This window comes from Atta colombica, unplaced genomic scaffold, assembly GCF_001594045.1.
Source record: "Atta colombica isolate Treedump-2 unplaced genomic scaffold, Acol1.0 scaffold127, whole genome shotgun sequence".
Lineage (NCBI taxonomy): Eukaryota > Metazoa > Arthropoda > Insecta > Hymenoptera > Formicidae > Atta > Atta colombica.
The window spans coordinates 759504-778043 of NW_017259214.1; the positions used below are offsets into that span (position 1 = coordinate 759504).

An 18540-nucleotide genomic window follows, 5' to 3' on the forward strand; every position below is an offset into this window, starting at 1 on the left:
ATAAGCGAATGTGTCATTTGAAAAGCGTAACGGAAATTTTCGTGCTGCTCGGTCCTCATTTGTATGAATCGAAAATATATTCTTCGTGCTCAGTGTAGCGTGCATCCATTTTTTTATGATTCACCTAAAAGTAATCGTTTACAGTGTTCCGTTTTCAAACGCGAACATGTGCTCCTGTAACGAAGTGAGAAACATATAATTAATCTGCAAAGTTAGAAGACTATAGCAGTATAATAAGGCATAGAGAAACTCGACCACGCAGCGAGAGGAAAATATTTGTATTTCTCGGAACGGTAAGAAATTCAATTCAATTTAATTTTAAACTCGCTAGTAACACTATTGCAAACTGACGACTAAGTTTTCTTCTCTCATTATTTTGCAAACAATACTTGATCGGTTACACGGAAAGGAAATCGATGCGGAAAAGTTTGGCTAAGCGTATCTCCTGTCGTGGTGTACACAAGAAAATCATTCTAATGCTGAAGGAAGGCCGATTTTACGGTGCTAATCGAACCAGGTTGATTCGCGAAGCGTCTCGACTTCAAACGTTCATTAGACCGTAGAGCGATGAGGTAACAATTGGTGAATCGATAAAAAATGAGGCACGATCTCAGTTAATGTCAGCGGTAAATTAGATTGTCTTAAATGGGCTAAACATGTCGTTTTCATGCAGATTTCAAAACCGAATTTTAAATTGCAATTCGCTGCAACCAGGTGCAAGCAGTAGTTTCTTACGAATTTCGTGATCAAGTCGCAATCAACTCTTTAATCGCGTGTAATAATGTAATCGTCATTCATTCAAATAAAAACCTGTGACAGAAGAGTGCACATCTAATATGCGCGAAATAAACGTATTAAATTAAAATTGGTTTACGAAATTCCAATTGTACATAATCTTATGAAATCTATAATATTTCGTGTCGGATAATAACAACGTCAACGTATTTAATGGCACAATATCGATTGCAGTAACAATAAATTTAAAGAGTGCAAAAAATTGAAACAAATTTAAAAGAATAAATAATGAAATATTAGATATCCTGGTGTTGCACCGTAATTTCCCATTATAGATAAAAAAAGATTCCCTCCCGGATCGAGCATATTTCTCGGTTTGAAGAATCTAAAAAAAGCTTGGAGGGTGAAGAAAATGTCTTTCTCTTTATAATTATCTCTGTAATCGTTTAAACATTTAAATGCTATTATGATTGATGGAAACAAACGTTAGCTCTCGTTGAAATCTTATAGCATCGTGTTAGAATATTTTCACACTGTTGTATTCAACTTAGGATGAAATAGAATGAAATTTATATCCAACGTTGACCTCGAAGACTCACTTTCACTGGTCGCCACTCACAGAAAAATGCAGCAGCTGTTACGCATACGCTGTGATATTTTCTGAACTTCAAGGGTAAAGCACGTTAAGGGCTCCATAAGAGGCAGCTGCAGGCGTCGCGGATGGACTACACCTGTCTGAAAGCATTTGTCGATATGTTTAGTTTTTCTTTCAGAAATCACGTTTAGGCTTATTGTTGTAAGTTTAAATAGAACTGCAAAATATACCATCATATAAAATCATTCTGAAAATGGGACCTTCTGCTGGATTTTTACTATTCCTACTTAAAGACTTTCTTTATGTGGACGATATAGATCCCGTATAATATCTGTATGTTCGAAAGAGAGAAAAACGATATATTCATTAAGACATACGTAGAGAATAATTTTATATATCTCGATATTTTTCATAAGCGTCAATTATATAGATATTTTTTTTATTTAAAATAATTATTTAAAGTAAACATTTCTTTCTTATAATGTTGCGTCCGGATTTTTCGAGCGATAGCCGGCAAGTGCGCGCATACGTCACTCACGGCGGAAAAGAGATAAAAGACTAAAGAGACGACGGGTCTCGCTCATCAGAAAGCACAATTAGCTCATTCATCGTTCGCGTCTCTAGTGTCAGCGTACGCGAGCGTACGTATTAAACGTGTGCACGGCCGACAATCGTGCACGAATACGAGTCAGGGTTGGTTTATCGGTGCAGGCGCCAAGTAGTCAGTCACTGTGACTCGCAAGATACATTCTGTTAGCCATGCCGCGGCGTTCAAGAGAGTTTATTATTACACTAACAGCGCGCCTTATACATCGCGTGCATCGAGATACACGTGTAGGTATTCGCGACGGCGGAAGATCGCCGCATAGAAGAGACCGCGGCTCTTCTTATAAGATACATCGTTTGCGGTTTCTGTACTTAACTAAAATAAACACATGCCATGACAAAATAAAAAAAGTGAAGTAATTTGGAAAATGTACTTCGTACGTTGACACCACAATGTTCCTCTTTCGAAATGTCATGCTGCTAAAAATAGGATATCTCGAACAGGCAATAAAACGTCGTTTCTATCTCGACAATTTCGTCGCGGTTATTTTTATTTGAGATCATTTTTAGGGTCTAAAAAGGGCGAGTAGCCCGCGGCATTGCGGCATCCAAAACCGGCCTGAACGCGATCACCGAAAGCAAACTTCATTGCTCCGTGCAGGCGTAGGTATGCGAGAGGCTTGATCACAGCCGCAGGGCTAAATTCCCGAATGCAACACGTAATTCACTAGGTCGAGGTCGTTACTTAATCGAAATCGATGCACCTTTCAATTCGTTATAACACCTAAAATAAAGTGAGACATAAATTGGAATGCGAATTTAGAAATAATTTATCGCTCTGTGTGTGATGTCCCCCAAAACAAATACATAATACGAAAATATCAGTTAGCGAAACTCTTTTTAAAAAAATTAACACTGCGACAAAGAATATTAGAAGAATATTTAAAATCATTATTAGAATAAAAATTAGAGAATTCTGTTTACTGAATTCTGTGCACTGAAAAAAATTTCTGATTGAAAATGGATGAACCAAAAGATTTGTGATCATATTAAAATTCAAGATAACTAGATGTGCAATTATGATAACCAGAATTGATTTTATTGATATGATCAGAATCTTTTGATTTATTCATTTTCAACAATTTAATTTTTAATTTTTCTCAATGTAATTTTTTAAATAAAAATATTACTCTTAGAACTTCGATAAGAAGTATAGCTACTAATTAGTCAGTTGAGTATTAAGTTTCTCTGCGTAAGAAATTATTCAAACCTATGAAAAATCTTAATGAAACTTGACGATGAGAACATAGTTTCGTTCGCGAAGAAATTAAAAGCTCCGATAAGAGTTGGTAAAGTAAGTGTTCTATGTGCAATGTATCTTCCCACCTTACCAATACATTGCGAACACGAGAATGGATACGCCTATTATTGCTCGCGAGATTAGAACAATTTATAGTATCACCTGAAAATACCGACCCACGCGACAAATACCGCACTTCCGATCGAGCATGTCACAATGTTTTCGTTTGGTACTCACCATTTCAAATTTCAAAGTAAAATAAAGAGGACGTAGAAAAAAGAGACAATCCTTCATAATTAATTATTCCTGGGATATAAATTCCTGGGAAAAAACTAAGAGTTTCTATTGAAAATAATGTTTTGAGAAAAAATTATCAGCGACGAACGGACGACGTTAATGAATTGACAATATTCCTGAAGCTCGTATGCATAATCCACGGATGACTGTAGGTCTAAATACGTTTCCCGATAAACTCTCCTGCTCACCCGCTATCGCTTAGCCAAATACATTAAATGCATTTATTCCACCGATATACGTCGCGACCATAGCCCGCGTACCGTTTGTTTCTTTCTCTTGCCTCCTCTCTGCTCGCCACAATACTGTTTTCAGTGGCAGGCCTCAATTTGCCGTAATTATTATGTTTATCTTCCTCATTCACTTAAGTCCGCACACCAACTTCGATGATTCGGTCCTTCGTGTTCGTTGTTCGGCGCGACAACACCGAAATCAGTGTAAACGGCAAATATCGTGTCTTCTTTTATGTGATTTACAACATAGATATTGACACTTTTTTTATTTATTTTTAATAGAATTAAAGTTCTCTGTCCATCGATTATTACTGTAATCATGAAAGATTTATCGTTTCTATATAAAAAGTAGAGAATATAAACAATGAAGTCTACTTTTTAAAAGAATACTATATGAAATGGACAATCGAGTTGTTCGTAATTATTCACTGCAATAATAAACAAAAGAATTCAAAATTATTATTCAATTAGGAGTGAAACGTTAATCTATGATTCTCTCTCTCTCTCTCTCTCTATGCACGTGCGTAATCCGCTGTATTCGCGAGCGCTGGTTGGATTGCCACGCGCCAATTATTACATCCTGGAAGGGGGTGAGTCTACCACCGATCTACTGTGTCAAATCCAATTTGCGTGATCATTTCCCTCGGAAACGACATGAAATCTTCGTCACGCCCGGCAATTTGTGTAGAGCTCGGTTCGGGCGGCGTGCCGACTGCACTTTCGACGAGCGTGAGAAGCGAGTGTCGGAATGTTGCACCTACGAAGAAAATAACACGACTTAGCGCGCTTCTCGATTACTGACTAGACACGACGTGTACAGAACACGCATTAACCGTTCTATAAAATCCACCTTGAGCGTTACAACTTTATCAGACTGAAAATATTTCTTCCCCCGGCTTGCGATCTCGCGATGCAATGCGATGCAAAACGATGCTCGTGCAACATCCGATTCCTTACGCGTGCCACGCGCCGATCATTACGCTCGCGAGAAAGTGGTAACTACCACCGATCCAGTTTGTCAAACGCAATTTGCGTGATCCTTCCTCGCCGCGGAAACGAATACGGAATTGACTCGGTAACACGCCCGATAATTTAAGGTTTTTGTACCAGATACCAGACCTTGTGGCGCGTGTGATAATAAAAGCAGGCAATATTACAACTGACACCTTTTTCTGAAGGAGAATAGATTTTTAATGGGATTGAGCGATGTAATTTGAAATAACTTTCGGACAGGAGAAATTATCTCTCGCTATGTGAAATTATCTCTCATCGTTTGATACTCGATCTTTTGTAAAGGACGTTTAGATTAAATCGAATTGTATGTAATGTCTCATACATTTCTCGAAGTGAAAAAAAAGTTGAGGACTTTCTTGGTACGACTGGCCCTTGACTTCTCGGTACCACGTTAGTGCATTCACCACATCGGTCCGGTTGAGTAGTAGAGTTAGCACGAACGGATTGTTTCTGCGGCCGAGCGAAGGCCTTTAGGAAAGTGTAAAGAGCGTCTAAAGCGAGAAAGAGAGAACAAGAAGGGTAAGAGGAGAAAGAGAGAAGGAGTGACAAAGTAACTCTGGCGAGCCGGATGAGACGTAAGGAAGAGAGAAAGAACGAGGATGGAGCGAAAGATGAGCGTGGAGAGAAGAAAGGAGGAAAAGGTTAGCAAGGAGAGGAGATAGGGGATGGGAGATGGTAGAGGAGAGAAGGCGGTTCAAAGAGTTAAGAAGAAGAAGAAGAAGAAGAAGAAGTTAAGATGGTCCAGCGCAGGCAGCATCACCACCGCAGCCGGAGGTGATGACCTGCTCAAGGCCACCCGCTCCCAACCTCTTGGACCGAAGAAGGGAACCACTTTTCTTATTTTTCGTTCGCTCCCTTTTCTCTCTTTCGGCTCCTTATAGTTCTCGATCTTTCTCGCTCTTTCTACTTCCTTCCTTCTGCCTCTCTCTCTCTCTCTCTCTCTCTCTCTCTCTCTCTCTTTCTTTTTCGCTCGTTTGGTTTCCGTGCATCTGCCCTTCTTGGGCTCGCTGAACTTTGCACGGACCTTTCTCTCTTTCTTTCTATTTCGCCTTCCACTTCCTATCATTTTTCTTATATTTCTGAATTTGTTTGATAATTCGGAAATTAATTGATTAACTGTTGCAAAAAATATTATAACGTATAAAATAATTCAAAAATCGCACGCTCTTAACTCTTTTCAACTTGAAATCAATTACACCTAAGTGCACATTAAATAAAAGGTCATTGTATATCACAAATTTCAGTTCACTAATTTTCTATATTTTGAATATTTTTCACGCAAATTTTTCATTAAATGACTAATAACTAATGGTTATATTCTTTAAATTCATTGGGATATCCACAAAGATTCTGTTCACATGAATGCATCGTGATTTTTACGTAAATTGTATAATTTACGTAAAAATCACGATACGTTCACGTGAACAGAAGAAAAATCAATCATAATACAAGAAGTCGTAAAATAACTAACCGTTTGCCGTCGCGAGTGTTCACCAGCCAAGAATACAGTACATCGTCGACACAATGTAAAAAAAGTAAAATCCTTTATTCCCTAACCATTCAATTCGATCAGCCGCTTTTCGCAAATGCGATTATCCGAACACGAAATATGCATGCGCGAATTAAATCTTACAGAAGAAATTTCAAATAAAATAAAGTTTGCTATGTTAATCATAATAAAATTTATTAATACTTAAAGAAATTATTATTTTAGAAATGAAGAATATCGTGTCAGTAAAATTTTTGATGAGTGTGTTAAATAAAAAACATTTCGGGACTTTATAGGGACTTCGCACTTTGATGCACATGCATGTACTCGGTGTATCTGGTGTTTAATAAGCGCGAGTCAACTGGAGTCAACGGTGCAGCTGTGCCGACGGCAAACTATTACCTCGATTCATTATCAGTGACCTCTTTGTATACGTCTCTTTCGTAGGAGTCCTCCATGAGACCGCCACGCCGCGTTAACTTTTCTTAATTGAAATGTCATCCGTAGAGTGATTTCGCTAACCGCATAATGGCTAACACGTATATAAAAAAAACATATATTTTATATAAGTATTAGACGCGTGATTTAAAGATATGAATTATTGTTCATTTCAATCTGATTCTTTTTCTTTATTTGTCGCCTTCGGGCAATTGTTACTTTCGCTATTTCGACAAAATGACAGTGATTTCTCGTACGATCGTAGTTACGGCTGGTGAACAGAGTTATACCCTTTCCCGCACAGACATGCTATGCTTAAAGGTTGATACGGTAATGGTTACACACCATGTACAATAAATAAAAGTACGTGCGCATATTTGTTGCAGCGCGAGATGACGAAGCAGACCGCGTGAACAAGATTGCAGAATACACGGAGGAGGAAAGCAAGAACCCGAACAAAGGTAGAGAAATAGAAATTGTTAAAGATCTACGAAATATTCATACTTCTCTTTCATAGTACCAAAACAGGCTTAAATGAAAGCTCTCAATTTTTTGCACAATCGACGAACAATGTAGAGCCGCAAAAACTTCTCTGAGATCAGCATATTACTTTCCCGAACGATCTTATCGCGAAAACATTAAGGTATGACTCGACGATTTCGACAATACTATTGCGTTCATGTGCAGTGGGCCGTAGATTGTATTCATCGTCGAGTAACGATAATTCCGGGTTACAGCGTCGTGTCAAACTCCTTCGCAAAATGAAACGAAAATGTCACGCGGACATACGACGTACGGTCAGTGTATCGGATCGGTTGGATTGTTAACAATAGTATTAAGCCACGTGAATACCTTGGAGTTTACGCCAATCTCTCGTCCTTCGGCTCGGTGAAAGTCTGCAAGAATTCGCCCTCGATCGTGTTGCGAACTTCACATTGAGATCCTCCTGACATGTCACGATCTCGCTCGAAACTAGTAACGCTGAGTAACAAATATCTCACGTTGTCTTGTAAAATAGCAAAGCAGTGCTTCCGATCGTGCCCAAATATCGAAGTCATGATTCTTAATCAAAATAGAAAGAAATTCTTAAAATCTGTAATTTACAGCCTAATCGAGTAATCAACAAAGTTATCCCAAAGTTATTAAGATATTTAAATGCTAACTGCTTTTACAAGGAAGTAAAAATTAAAAATAGTACATAACGCGCGCGTCGATGGAAGAGAGATCGAAATGCGACAGGAAATTGAGGCATCTTAATCATCTAATATCGAGAGTACAGGGCACATAAGAAAATATAACGAAATATTTTAAAATATAAACTTAAAAAAGTATGTATAATATAATATTCTATAATTTATTAAAATTCCTATATATATATATATATATTACTTGTTTCGGGCTCACGATTGAATCCTCTTCAGATATGCATACGGGTGATGTTACATTGATTGAGATCAGTCGAAGATATAGACAAAATTATACACATAATGATGATTTTAAATTAAGAGTCCTTCATTCTTGTAAAATCTTGTTTAATCATCTAATTTTTTTCCGATGTAAACTTAAAGCCATTTGTTAATACATACTCGCTAGACTTTGAATATAATAGTAACGAATACGTTTCTCTTCGTCTTTTATCTTTGCACGCAGATATGTATTCTCGCAGTTTTGTCTCGGACGTGATAGTTCCGCGAATATATATGCAACGTATACGGTCGCTATCAGTCTTTTTCCATTTTTCCGTAAAAAATTAATTGGATAGGATTCTCACGGAGTGATTCGCTTCCTACTCGTTTTACAGCCCGCTCCCACGAAGGCACGAGCGGAGTCGGCGATGGTAAGCGTCATCGGCCTCTCGAAGCACGTACGTCGGGCCGCCGCGTTTAATGCCAATGTTTCCGCATTCTGGAATCTTATTTCTGAACGAGGAATATTCGCTGTCTAGCCGGTGCAGTGGCAAAAATGTGCTGCCGACTGCTCACGCCGTGTCAAATCCTCTCGGAAAACTACGCGCGAACATCAGCCAGACACCGCGCCGCACCATGTCAAGATTTTATGGTCTGCATATACTCGACTGCATAGTACATAGTACGTTAGGTAGTCCAAGATTTGTTCGAGAGAATTGCCGATTTTATCATAGATATCGTTGATAGAATTAATCGTCGTTGTGAGACGCGACATTTCCGCGATGTAAAATTTTATTTCTACCTACGAAACGTCAATCGAGCCGACACTTAACGGTGAAAATATGATGTTGAACTTGGTTGAATTTTTTTATTATATTAGAAATTGAAAATTTCACCTATATTGATTCTGGATTCAATGGAAAAAGGATATTCCTGAAATTCCGATTGATTTTTCGTGCTTTCGAGAGGTTAAGCGTGTTGAGCAACGGCATTTCGGCATCCCTTCTTACAAAATGTGAGAATTAATCCGCGGCGTGCAGGGCGTTAAATGAATTTCTCGCGATATGACACTTCTCACTTCCGCGCGAGAATCAAAGTCAAAAGTTAAATGTGATAAATGAATATTATTATACCCGTGTGAGCACGAATCTGTATCTTATTTAAGGATCTAAATATTCGCGACAGCGTACGATACACACAACGTATCATGAAAAAGATAGAAAGTAGAAAGGTGATATAATATGTGAATTAGAATGTAAGATTACTGAGTAAAATATTGGATTTTGCAACACATTTGAATCAACCATATCGATAGTCCCTTTATTCGAGTTCATCGTTCGAACGACACGACGGTTCGGCATGGATTATTATCTGCACGGTTATTACGCTGAACGCTATCGAACATTTCTTCTCGTGTAACTGTATGAACGGTTGTTGAACACGAAGAAATGCGCGCGCGTGTGTACAAAAAAATCAAATTGCAAAAACCAGAATGTTACGCAGAATAGTCATGAATTGCTGAGCTGTTATTAATACGAATAATCTTTACAAGACAACGATCAGATAAGTATTACGTGACGAAATGTAGGAGCAAGGAATACGAAGTCGCTTCTAAATCTTTGCAACTCGAGATAAACTTTTTAATGTTCAAATGTATTAAGTTGCTTCATCTAGTCTAAGCCACGAAAAGAGACTCTTTTGAAAGTGATAAATTAAATGATATAAAAATTTGATAAAATGTACAATGTTATGATACAATCTATGGATATTCATTTTTCTATCATCGCTTCTTTACTTCAAAGCATAATTCATGACATAATTTTAAAAAATTAAAATTTTCTCATTTATAGAAACTAAAAAAATCACATTTTTTTAGTTGTGTCAATTTTAAAATAAAAGAACAAAAAATGTTTCTTTCAAAAAATCGAATTGAATACAAAGAACATCGCGTTTCACTCGGCATTGAAAATCAATGATTTATCCGCTGTAACGCGCGGATTTATTGCTAAATACATTGCTTCACATCAGACAATATATCATTTAAGACGTTTAACGACGCGAATGTCGCACGATCATCACATCGACTGATGAAACAAAAAGAGGGAGATCATTATTAGAGGAGATAAATATAACATTTAATAATCGTGTTACAAGGTTCTACGCTTTCAGTACATTGACGCAACGCGGACAATTCGGATCTCGGTGCCAAGGACAAGTGGCTTTTAGTGACGGCACTGATTTTGCGGTCTGCCTCCTTTCTTTTCCAAAACAGTATTCCACGAAGAAAGCCGTTTGCCGCTTATTGCGACAGACATAATCTTCGCTTTCAGAAACTATATGCACGATGATGTAATTCACAACCGCAATTTACGTATATGGTATAACCACTATTATATATCATACCTGTATAGCATCATGCACATGGGCGTGCATAATAAGAATTATCTCAGTCACGATAAAGTAAAATTGCATCCTTAATATCGTTCACTGATCTACTGTTTCTATATCAAGAATTGTTACAGTTATAGTTGTTCTACAATTTTTATAGAATATAAAAAAATATATGTAACATCGCTGATAGATGTAAAAATTTTCCAATATGTTTGCATCGCGATTTAGATTTATAAACTTTACTGTTATGCTTATCTTATACATCAATCTAATTTCAATTTCTATAAATTGATGCATTCTCCGGATTTTATTAATGAAATCATTTAAATGTTCATGGAATTATCAAGCGATGTAACTCAGTGGCATGACAAAATCGTTGGTTCATCTTAAAGCCGATTATATCGCATAGCGGTATACCCTGGTCAACATAGATCGTCCGGTTTGCGTACTACGACTTTTCTTCGGTGAGCAAACGGTTTCGTTTCGTTGACACATTCCATAAGATTAATCGACTCCCGTAACAGTTCGGGCGACATCCGCAAACTAGTACACAAGACACAGATCTATGAATTCCAAGAGAAATTGTTATGTCTCATGATGCAGCTAATTTATGACATATCTGTCTCCGTAACTATTTCGCTATTGTTTCGATGGATTAGAAACAAATCTCGAACATCTGCGAACATGAAATAGTGTAACAAGAAATGACGTGTACTTGGATGGCATCCAACGCAAATCAAAGAAGAAATTAAAGGGAAAAGTGCGGAGATCGAGAGTGAAGAACAAAGTGACATGTAAATACACGCTGATTTTTTGCATACGGTATAATGTTTGCAAAGAATATAATTCTGTTCAGCAAAATTAAAAACGTGGTCGCGGTGGCATATTGAAAACGCGAGACTATCCCTCCTCTCGTGCATGAAAGCGCTTGATGTCGGTGCTAACCGCGGAAGCTGGCCTCGACAGGCAATGTCGCCCAGTCTTACGACAGCCTTCTTGCCAGCATGAACGAGAAATTCTGCTATTGTTTCCTCCTTCATCACGACGATATATTAACATTCTTCTGAGAATCGTTTCGTGCCGACTAAACTCAGGCTCGCGCAAAATGCACAATGAATTTCTTCCACGTGAAAGTTTGTCATAACCGCGAGCTAAGTTATATACTCTTCGATGATTAAAATTAATTGCCTGCCAACTTAATACTCGCAAAGTGGTTGTAAAACAAGAGTGGTCTTCGCGAATTCTGAATGTTGTACCCATCGTCTCATCAGGTATATCTTGTAACGTATATTATCTGTTTCTTTATTGGTTATTTTCAACTTAATGCATTAGTGAACACAGAACGCATTATTGAGCCTCTATCTTTCATATGTTTTTCTAGTTTTGTTATCTAACAGTATACAATTTACTGTGAAATAATATTAAAAAATACATAACAGATAAGATCTTAATTTAAAAAATAACAGATAAGATCTTAATAATTAGTTTAGCTGATTAGTTATAACGATACGCTAATTATAATTTAATAAACTCGTAATCAAATATTTGTCAAGACAGGAAAATGATACAACGGTTGACACTTGCAAATGTTTTCTATTATTTTATCATTTTGAGACAATATAAAAAACAATTTCATTTCAAAGAATTATAATTTCTTAATTTATTTGAATCTAATATATTTCTCTATTTTATATTTATTATAATATAATTAAATAAATAATTTATTTATTTACATATTTATTAGTATTCATTTAAATTATTTACTGTGAATTTTTATAATTAAATATTGATGTATACAGATCGCGCATTGTAATTGATTTGCCAACTAAATAAATGTTGAATTATAAGAATGAATAAGATTCATGTATACTCGAATGCACTTACGCATACAATAACACGCAATGTCTCTGATACCGGTACAAATATGGTGCGATCGTCTGGATGATGCATCGAAAACCATCAAGTTGCGCGAAAGTTGCATTTATTGCACGTGCATACGATCGATGATTAGTTACGTCGTGCTGTGCACTACGCCAGGAATGTTAATCAGGAGTTAGCGCAGTGCGCTTTATTAACCGTGAATTAAAATTAGTCATAGTTTCGCGGTATGTCGGCATACGTAAGCGTTCGGCAATGCGACAATATATGCACAAATGATTTACAATTTACGAGCAATTTTTTAAATATCTTATTTGCACACTCATAGACAGATAAAGAAAGTTTAAAATAAAATTTTGTATTTCATTACGAGAAATTACGTTGTTAACAGTAAGGTATAGTAACTTACTCGATTTAAATATTCCTGCTTAAACTAGATAACAAGTACATGCAAAAGTTTTATCAGTAGACTTGTTTTAAAATGTGGAAATCCTTGAGACCATACAAATCTATATAAATTAAATAATTTGTGTTTTCGAATTGAGCGACAAAAAATTAAAAGATCTTATATTATACAAAATAAAATAAAAAGTATAAAATAAAATTAAAAGCAAAACATTTAAAGTAAAATAAAATATTTGAAATAAAATCGGAGTAAACTTAAAGAAAGAGAATAAAATTAAAATGTGAGAGACAAGTTTTTTTCCTTAAAATTCAGATTTTACGAATAAAAAACAAATCTCTAAAATTCGATGGAGACTGACTTCTCTTTAGAATATATTGAACTGTGACAAATGTGAAAGATCGCAAAATGGCATCTTTGCGATTCGTCAGACGAAAAGCATGAAAAATCGAAGAGATGATGTCATTTTTTTAACGATAATACGACTGCGATGTATAATGTGTTGATATATGCGCGATGAATCATTCAAGGTTTGCTGGTTCGCTATTTAATGGTGCAAATATTTTTACGAATGCATTTCCTTTCCAAAAGAATTCTTAAAGGCATAACATAATAGTACATATTATATTAAAGAAGAACGCTGAAATAAAATTTACAAAATGTACAGAAGAATTCTTAATGAGTTGACTTTTTGTCATAAATATATAATAGCAAAAAGCCCGTTTAAAGAATAAAATATTTTCGAACATTTTACGAGAATCCACGTTATTTATGATATTTGATTAAGCAAAAAACGAAGATAGTAAACGAAGATATTCAAATTCCATTAACGCAAATTCTGTTTCACCTTGAATTTGTTTAGCTTATCAGAAAATAAAACAGACATTTCATACAAACGATAGCTTGTTAAAACGTAATGGAAAACAGCAATCACATACATTATATTATCTTTCATACCATCACATTTAGCAAGAAAAATCATATTATATTTATATTGTACTTTAACAAACCTTTTTCATACAAATTAAATATTTACAAATTCCATATAGTTTATTAATAAATATTAAAATATTTTAATTACTATATTATATTATAGTCGAAAAATTTAAACTTTCATATCAATATCAAGAAATTGGGAAATGTTGTTGCAGATACGGTAAATGGTAAGATGGAGAACTGTGGAGGCGGCCAACGCCTGCCCCCGGACGGGGATGAATTTCCAGCAGCGTACCAAGAATTCAACAACAGTAGCAATCAGCCATCGTACAGATATATCGCTACGACAAGGACAACGACGATAACTACGAATGATGCAGGATTGTGTAATGAAAACGAGTCATTTCGTACTAACGAGACTGTTAAAATGCTCACGAACGATAGCAACGTTGTCAGTTCGAGAAGCATTATTCTACCCGATAGTAAGATAACGTTCCCAGACACTGAAAACGTGAGGCAGGATATAAACAAAGTTGCTTTGGCAAGTATGGAGAGTGTCCGGTCTGAGGTGGGCAAGGCTACGTCGTCCAATGTAGATAATATATGTCAAGATGTGAAGTCCACCGAGATTACTAACGAAGAAAAAAAATCATCTTATCACACTTCGGAAGATATCGCGAAGAAAAACACTTCCATCGTCGCGGGAAGTTCTCTTTACTCTTGTCAGACGACTACCAGCAATTTAATTATGAGTGAGAAGAAGATGGAGATCGCTGGATATTATCACAAGGCCGTGACGACGCTCGAAGAAGTGCCAAGCCACGTGGAAAAGGACGCGCCTATTGATACCCCACCGCCTCTTCCATTGACAGGTACTCATTACTTATCTAGTTTCGAATGAAATTCCTCGTCTTTTTTTTCTCCGAGAAGCAACAATGACATATCAAAAATATATTATTAAATTATTAAATTTAATATTTTCGGAAAGATTGATTTCTCCTCCCTTTAAAATTGTTTCAAGCACATCATATTTTTATATATTACCTCCTTTTTTTAATATTTTTTGCAAAAGTACGTTATATTATTCACAGGCCCGCCAAAAATAGAGCAAGTGTTGCATACGAGAATTACTCCTACGATAGAATCTCCGCAAAGAAAGTTTTCTTTGAACGGTGATCTCTGGAGACAAGACGACAAGTCTGAGCGATCTGTTCGAGATAAAATCGCAATGTTTTCATCGCAAAGCAATCTTGATGCGCCTCTATTTCCCAATGCCATAACAGCGGCAGCAGTCACGAGCAACAGCAAACGCCTCTCCAAGTACAAGTCCTCCGAAGACGTTTGTTGCGATGACAAGAGCAACGGACAGAAAGATCGACCGTCTTTCTTCGCCGACAGGACGCAGAGTTCTTTCGATCTCACCGATTCAGCCAAGACTATGACTGGGCATGACTCCGCGAAGAAATATAACCAGAGAACGCTTAGTTTGCCTCAGACTGTTCAACCTGCTCTGTTGAGTCCAATTACGCAAACTACGCGGACTCCAAAGACGCTACCAATTGTTCCACCGAAATCATTATCTAACCCACTGTCAACTTTGTACGATAAGCAGAATTTCTTAAATACGAGGACAAAAAATTATTGTGCAAATACCACAGAAAGCAGCAATTTGCAGAATGTCACGTATTTGAATATCGGTAAAACCGTAAATTCTTGTAACAATTCTAGCAACTCGATCAAACCAACGAGCACAACATCTTCATTAACGCGAGCTACCAGTTTTTCCGGCCCGACACTCTTTGTGCAAGATCGAAATTCTTTGACAACCGATTCCATCAGTAACTCACAAATTTCAAGAACGAATTCCTTAGCGTCCACGTTTAGACGACCCGGCGAAGATGTAAGGAGAAACAGCTTGAATCAGCTGATCGAGCAGAGACGAAGATCAATATCGAAATTACGTGGTCTGGTTATACCAGAAAAAGACACTGTATCAATTGATCAACCTATCGTCGATTTACCAGAAATCAAATCACGAGATTCAATATTATTGCATCAGGTAAGATTTGAAACATGTATAATGCAATTCAATAGTATGTTTAATTCGAATCTTATACAAAATATTAATTTTTTTATATTTTTTATATTTTTTTTATATTTTATAATATAATATTTTGTAATATTTCAAAAAATTTATCAGCTATTGCTTTGAAAAATCCATTTTTATGAGTAATATTTAACGTTTCTCCATCTTATATGCAAAAAATATTTAAAATAATACATTGTTCACACAATATACGTTTTTTCAGATACCAAAGGCAAATATTCAAGACAAGTGGGGGTCTCAAAGTTCCTTAGCCAGCAACGCCAGCACAGCGAGCCAACCATTGAAAGCGACAACGTCTTTCAAGATGCCGGCGCCTCAGATATACTCCAAGTACTCCCCGGCTTTCAAAAGAAAGTCTCTCACGGTTTATGGTACTTCAGTGACGACAAATTCCACGATAAACGGCAGCAGCCCGATCAAAAGTTCTCAATCAACAGCAATGTCCACATTTTCGGAGCCACCGAAAAGCCTGGAGAGTATTTGCAGCCCTACAAGAAGCGATTACAGCTTCGAGTTTGCCTCGACGACGAGCTCACCGGATGGCTCGCGTACTAGGCCGAGGACAATACAAAGGAAAGCTCGCTTAGATTACGATGATTCCGACAATGATTCGGCCGTAAGCAGCTCTCAGAGCAGCATATCTCGCGGCTTCAGTCCGCCGATGTCTCCGGTACCGTCGGAAAGATCTACCATTTCATCAGAGAGATCTTACGTCTCCGCGGAATTAAACTGTCAAAGTCGGCCTTTGATCGCAGATAATTTGAGCAGAATTTCAGTCGCACGAGATGGTAGAGATCAAACTATTGCATCCGATAAAGATCAATTCACCTCCAGGATAGGTGTTCTTGGTGAACGAACATATCTAGCCGAAAGATCATCTTCCAGCAGCAGCGGGTCAAATCCGCGCTCACCACAACCGAACGAATTTCTTTCGAGAAGTTCACAAATTCCTCAGAGACAATTGAGACGATCGAACAGCACCGATACAAATTGCAGCACATCCTCGACGCTTACATCTGGCTCTCAAGCCAGTGCCGAGTCTTTATCCCGAAGAGTACTGAAGCCGCAAAGCGTGGAAGCGATAAATCGAAAAAATATTCTGGCGAGCGCCAGATGCCGAAGCGGTAGGGATTTGAATGGATCGCCGCTAATCCAGCGAAAGTTCTCAGACGACGAAGATGCTGTAAAAGAAACCATCCAGAACGGTGATGCTATTCATCAGATAAGCAATAACTCGGGGAGCGATCCCGCGAGCAAACAAGAGATCAAGATTGCGTATATAGAAGTCGCGGATCCCTTCGCGGAGGATGAAGAATCGTTACAGAAGAAGGAGGAGAAACCTAAATTGCCACCTAAAATGAGTTTCCCGCCGCCAGCTGTTAGACCACCCAAATCTGAAATGTTGGAGCCATCAAACGATCTTAAAATGTGGGTTCGAGCGGAAGTAAAGACTTTGGCGCGATCAATGGAAGAAAAATCAAGATATGACAAAAGTCCAATTCTCCCAGCTCAAAATTTGGAAACAAGAAATAGTCGTGGCTCCATATTTAATCAACCCGCTATTATTGCGTCTAACAACGATTTATCTTCAAAGAATAAAACTACAATAAGCGATATGAAGGTCACCACGATGGAAATGTCGAAATCACAAAGTAAAGCGAATTCAACTCCTAGAAAAAATATGGAAGACCAAAACGATCTTTTGACGATCTTAACAACAAAAAGTCGCTCTAGATCAGCTATACACGTTGATGAAGGGACGTTTGGTAGATCGAAGAGTCAGATGAGCCTAGAAGATATACTTGGCGCTAAGCCAGATTTGAAATTATCCCGTGCGCAAAATATAGAATCAAAAATTGAAAAGAATGGTATAATACCAAGCTCGCCGGTAAAATCTGCTTGGGAAATTTCGAAAGAAAATCGATACGGGAGAAGAGGCTCTATTACTTCGAACGAATCCTTGTTGGAGGATAGACCCTTTGTCTCGAAAATACCCACCTTAGGAAGAACCAAAACTGTCGACAGCGGCGACGAAATGATAGAAAGTGTCGAAAGAATAAAAAATGTGACAGCGTCGAAGATTCCGACATCTCGTGGCTTAAATCGACGCAGCGCCAGTGTCACGGATATGAAGAAAGCCTTGGAGAAGATTGATACCAGTCCTATGCATAGTCAATCACAACAGAACGCCAGCAACACTCATAATCGATTTCCAAGTCTAGACAGCAGCGTAGACGAGAATATTGGGACAGAAATAGACACCGATAGATGTTACAGCGAGCAATTTGGCAGTATCAGTTCACTCGCCAGCAGTACCAGTCTAATCTCGCAACAAGAACTGGCGCAGCTCGTCGAGGAGGCGAGTTTGGAAGAGGCACGTGGAGCGCACGATGTTATAGTCGTTTTGCTTCATAAGGAGAACCCGACAGGCAGCGTTGGCATTACTTTGGCTGGTGGCGCGGATTGCGAAGTGAAGGAGATCACGGTTCATAGAGTACTGACGCACTCTATCGCGGATAAAGACGGCCGGGTGCAGAGAGGTGATAGGATCCTCAGCATAAACGGTCGGAGCACGCGAGGTCTCACACACAGGGAGAGCATGGCGGTACTGAAGCAGCCAAGATCGGAGGTCGTATTGGTCGTGTCGAGAGTCAGGATGGAGGAAGCTGTAAGCTGTAAGCTGAGGTCGCGAACTGCGAGTGTCGAAACCATCGTCGAAGGTAAAAATACATGCATTTCTTGCGTGAGAGCTCTCACGATTTATTTTTTAATGAT

At 37.8% G+C, this 18540-nt stretch overlaps 1 protein-coding gene across 4 annotated transcripts in view; it reads left to right on the forward strand.

Annotated features, from left to right (window-relative positions):
- The window catches only part of LOC108684221 (serine-rich adhesin for platelets-like), a 29110-nt gene that overhangs the window by 8266 nt on the left and 2304 nt on the right, over positions 1-18540 (forward strand). For 2 of the 4 annotated variants that reach the window (XR_001931625.1, XM_018188430.1), the window contains exons 3-6: positions 7031-7105; positions 13874-14530; positions 14750-15717; positions 15968-18485. Coding sequence is in view for 3 of the 4 variants with exons in the window: in XM_018188430.1 (XP_018043919.1) it covers positions 7031-7105; positions 13874-14530; positions 14750-15717; positions 15968-18485 (4218 nt within the window). In the remaining variant the exon portion in view is untranslated. Of the gene's footprint in view, positions 1-264; positions 294-7030; positions 7106-11435; positions 11713-13873; positions 14531-14749; positions 15718-15967; positions 18486-18540 lie in introns of those variants that run through there. The other 2 variants (XM_018188432.1, XM_018188431.1) reach the window with 2 other exon arrangements.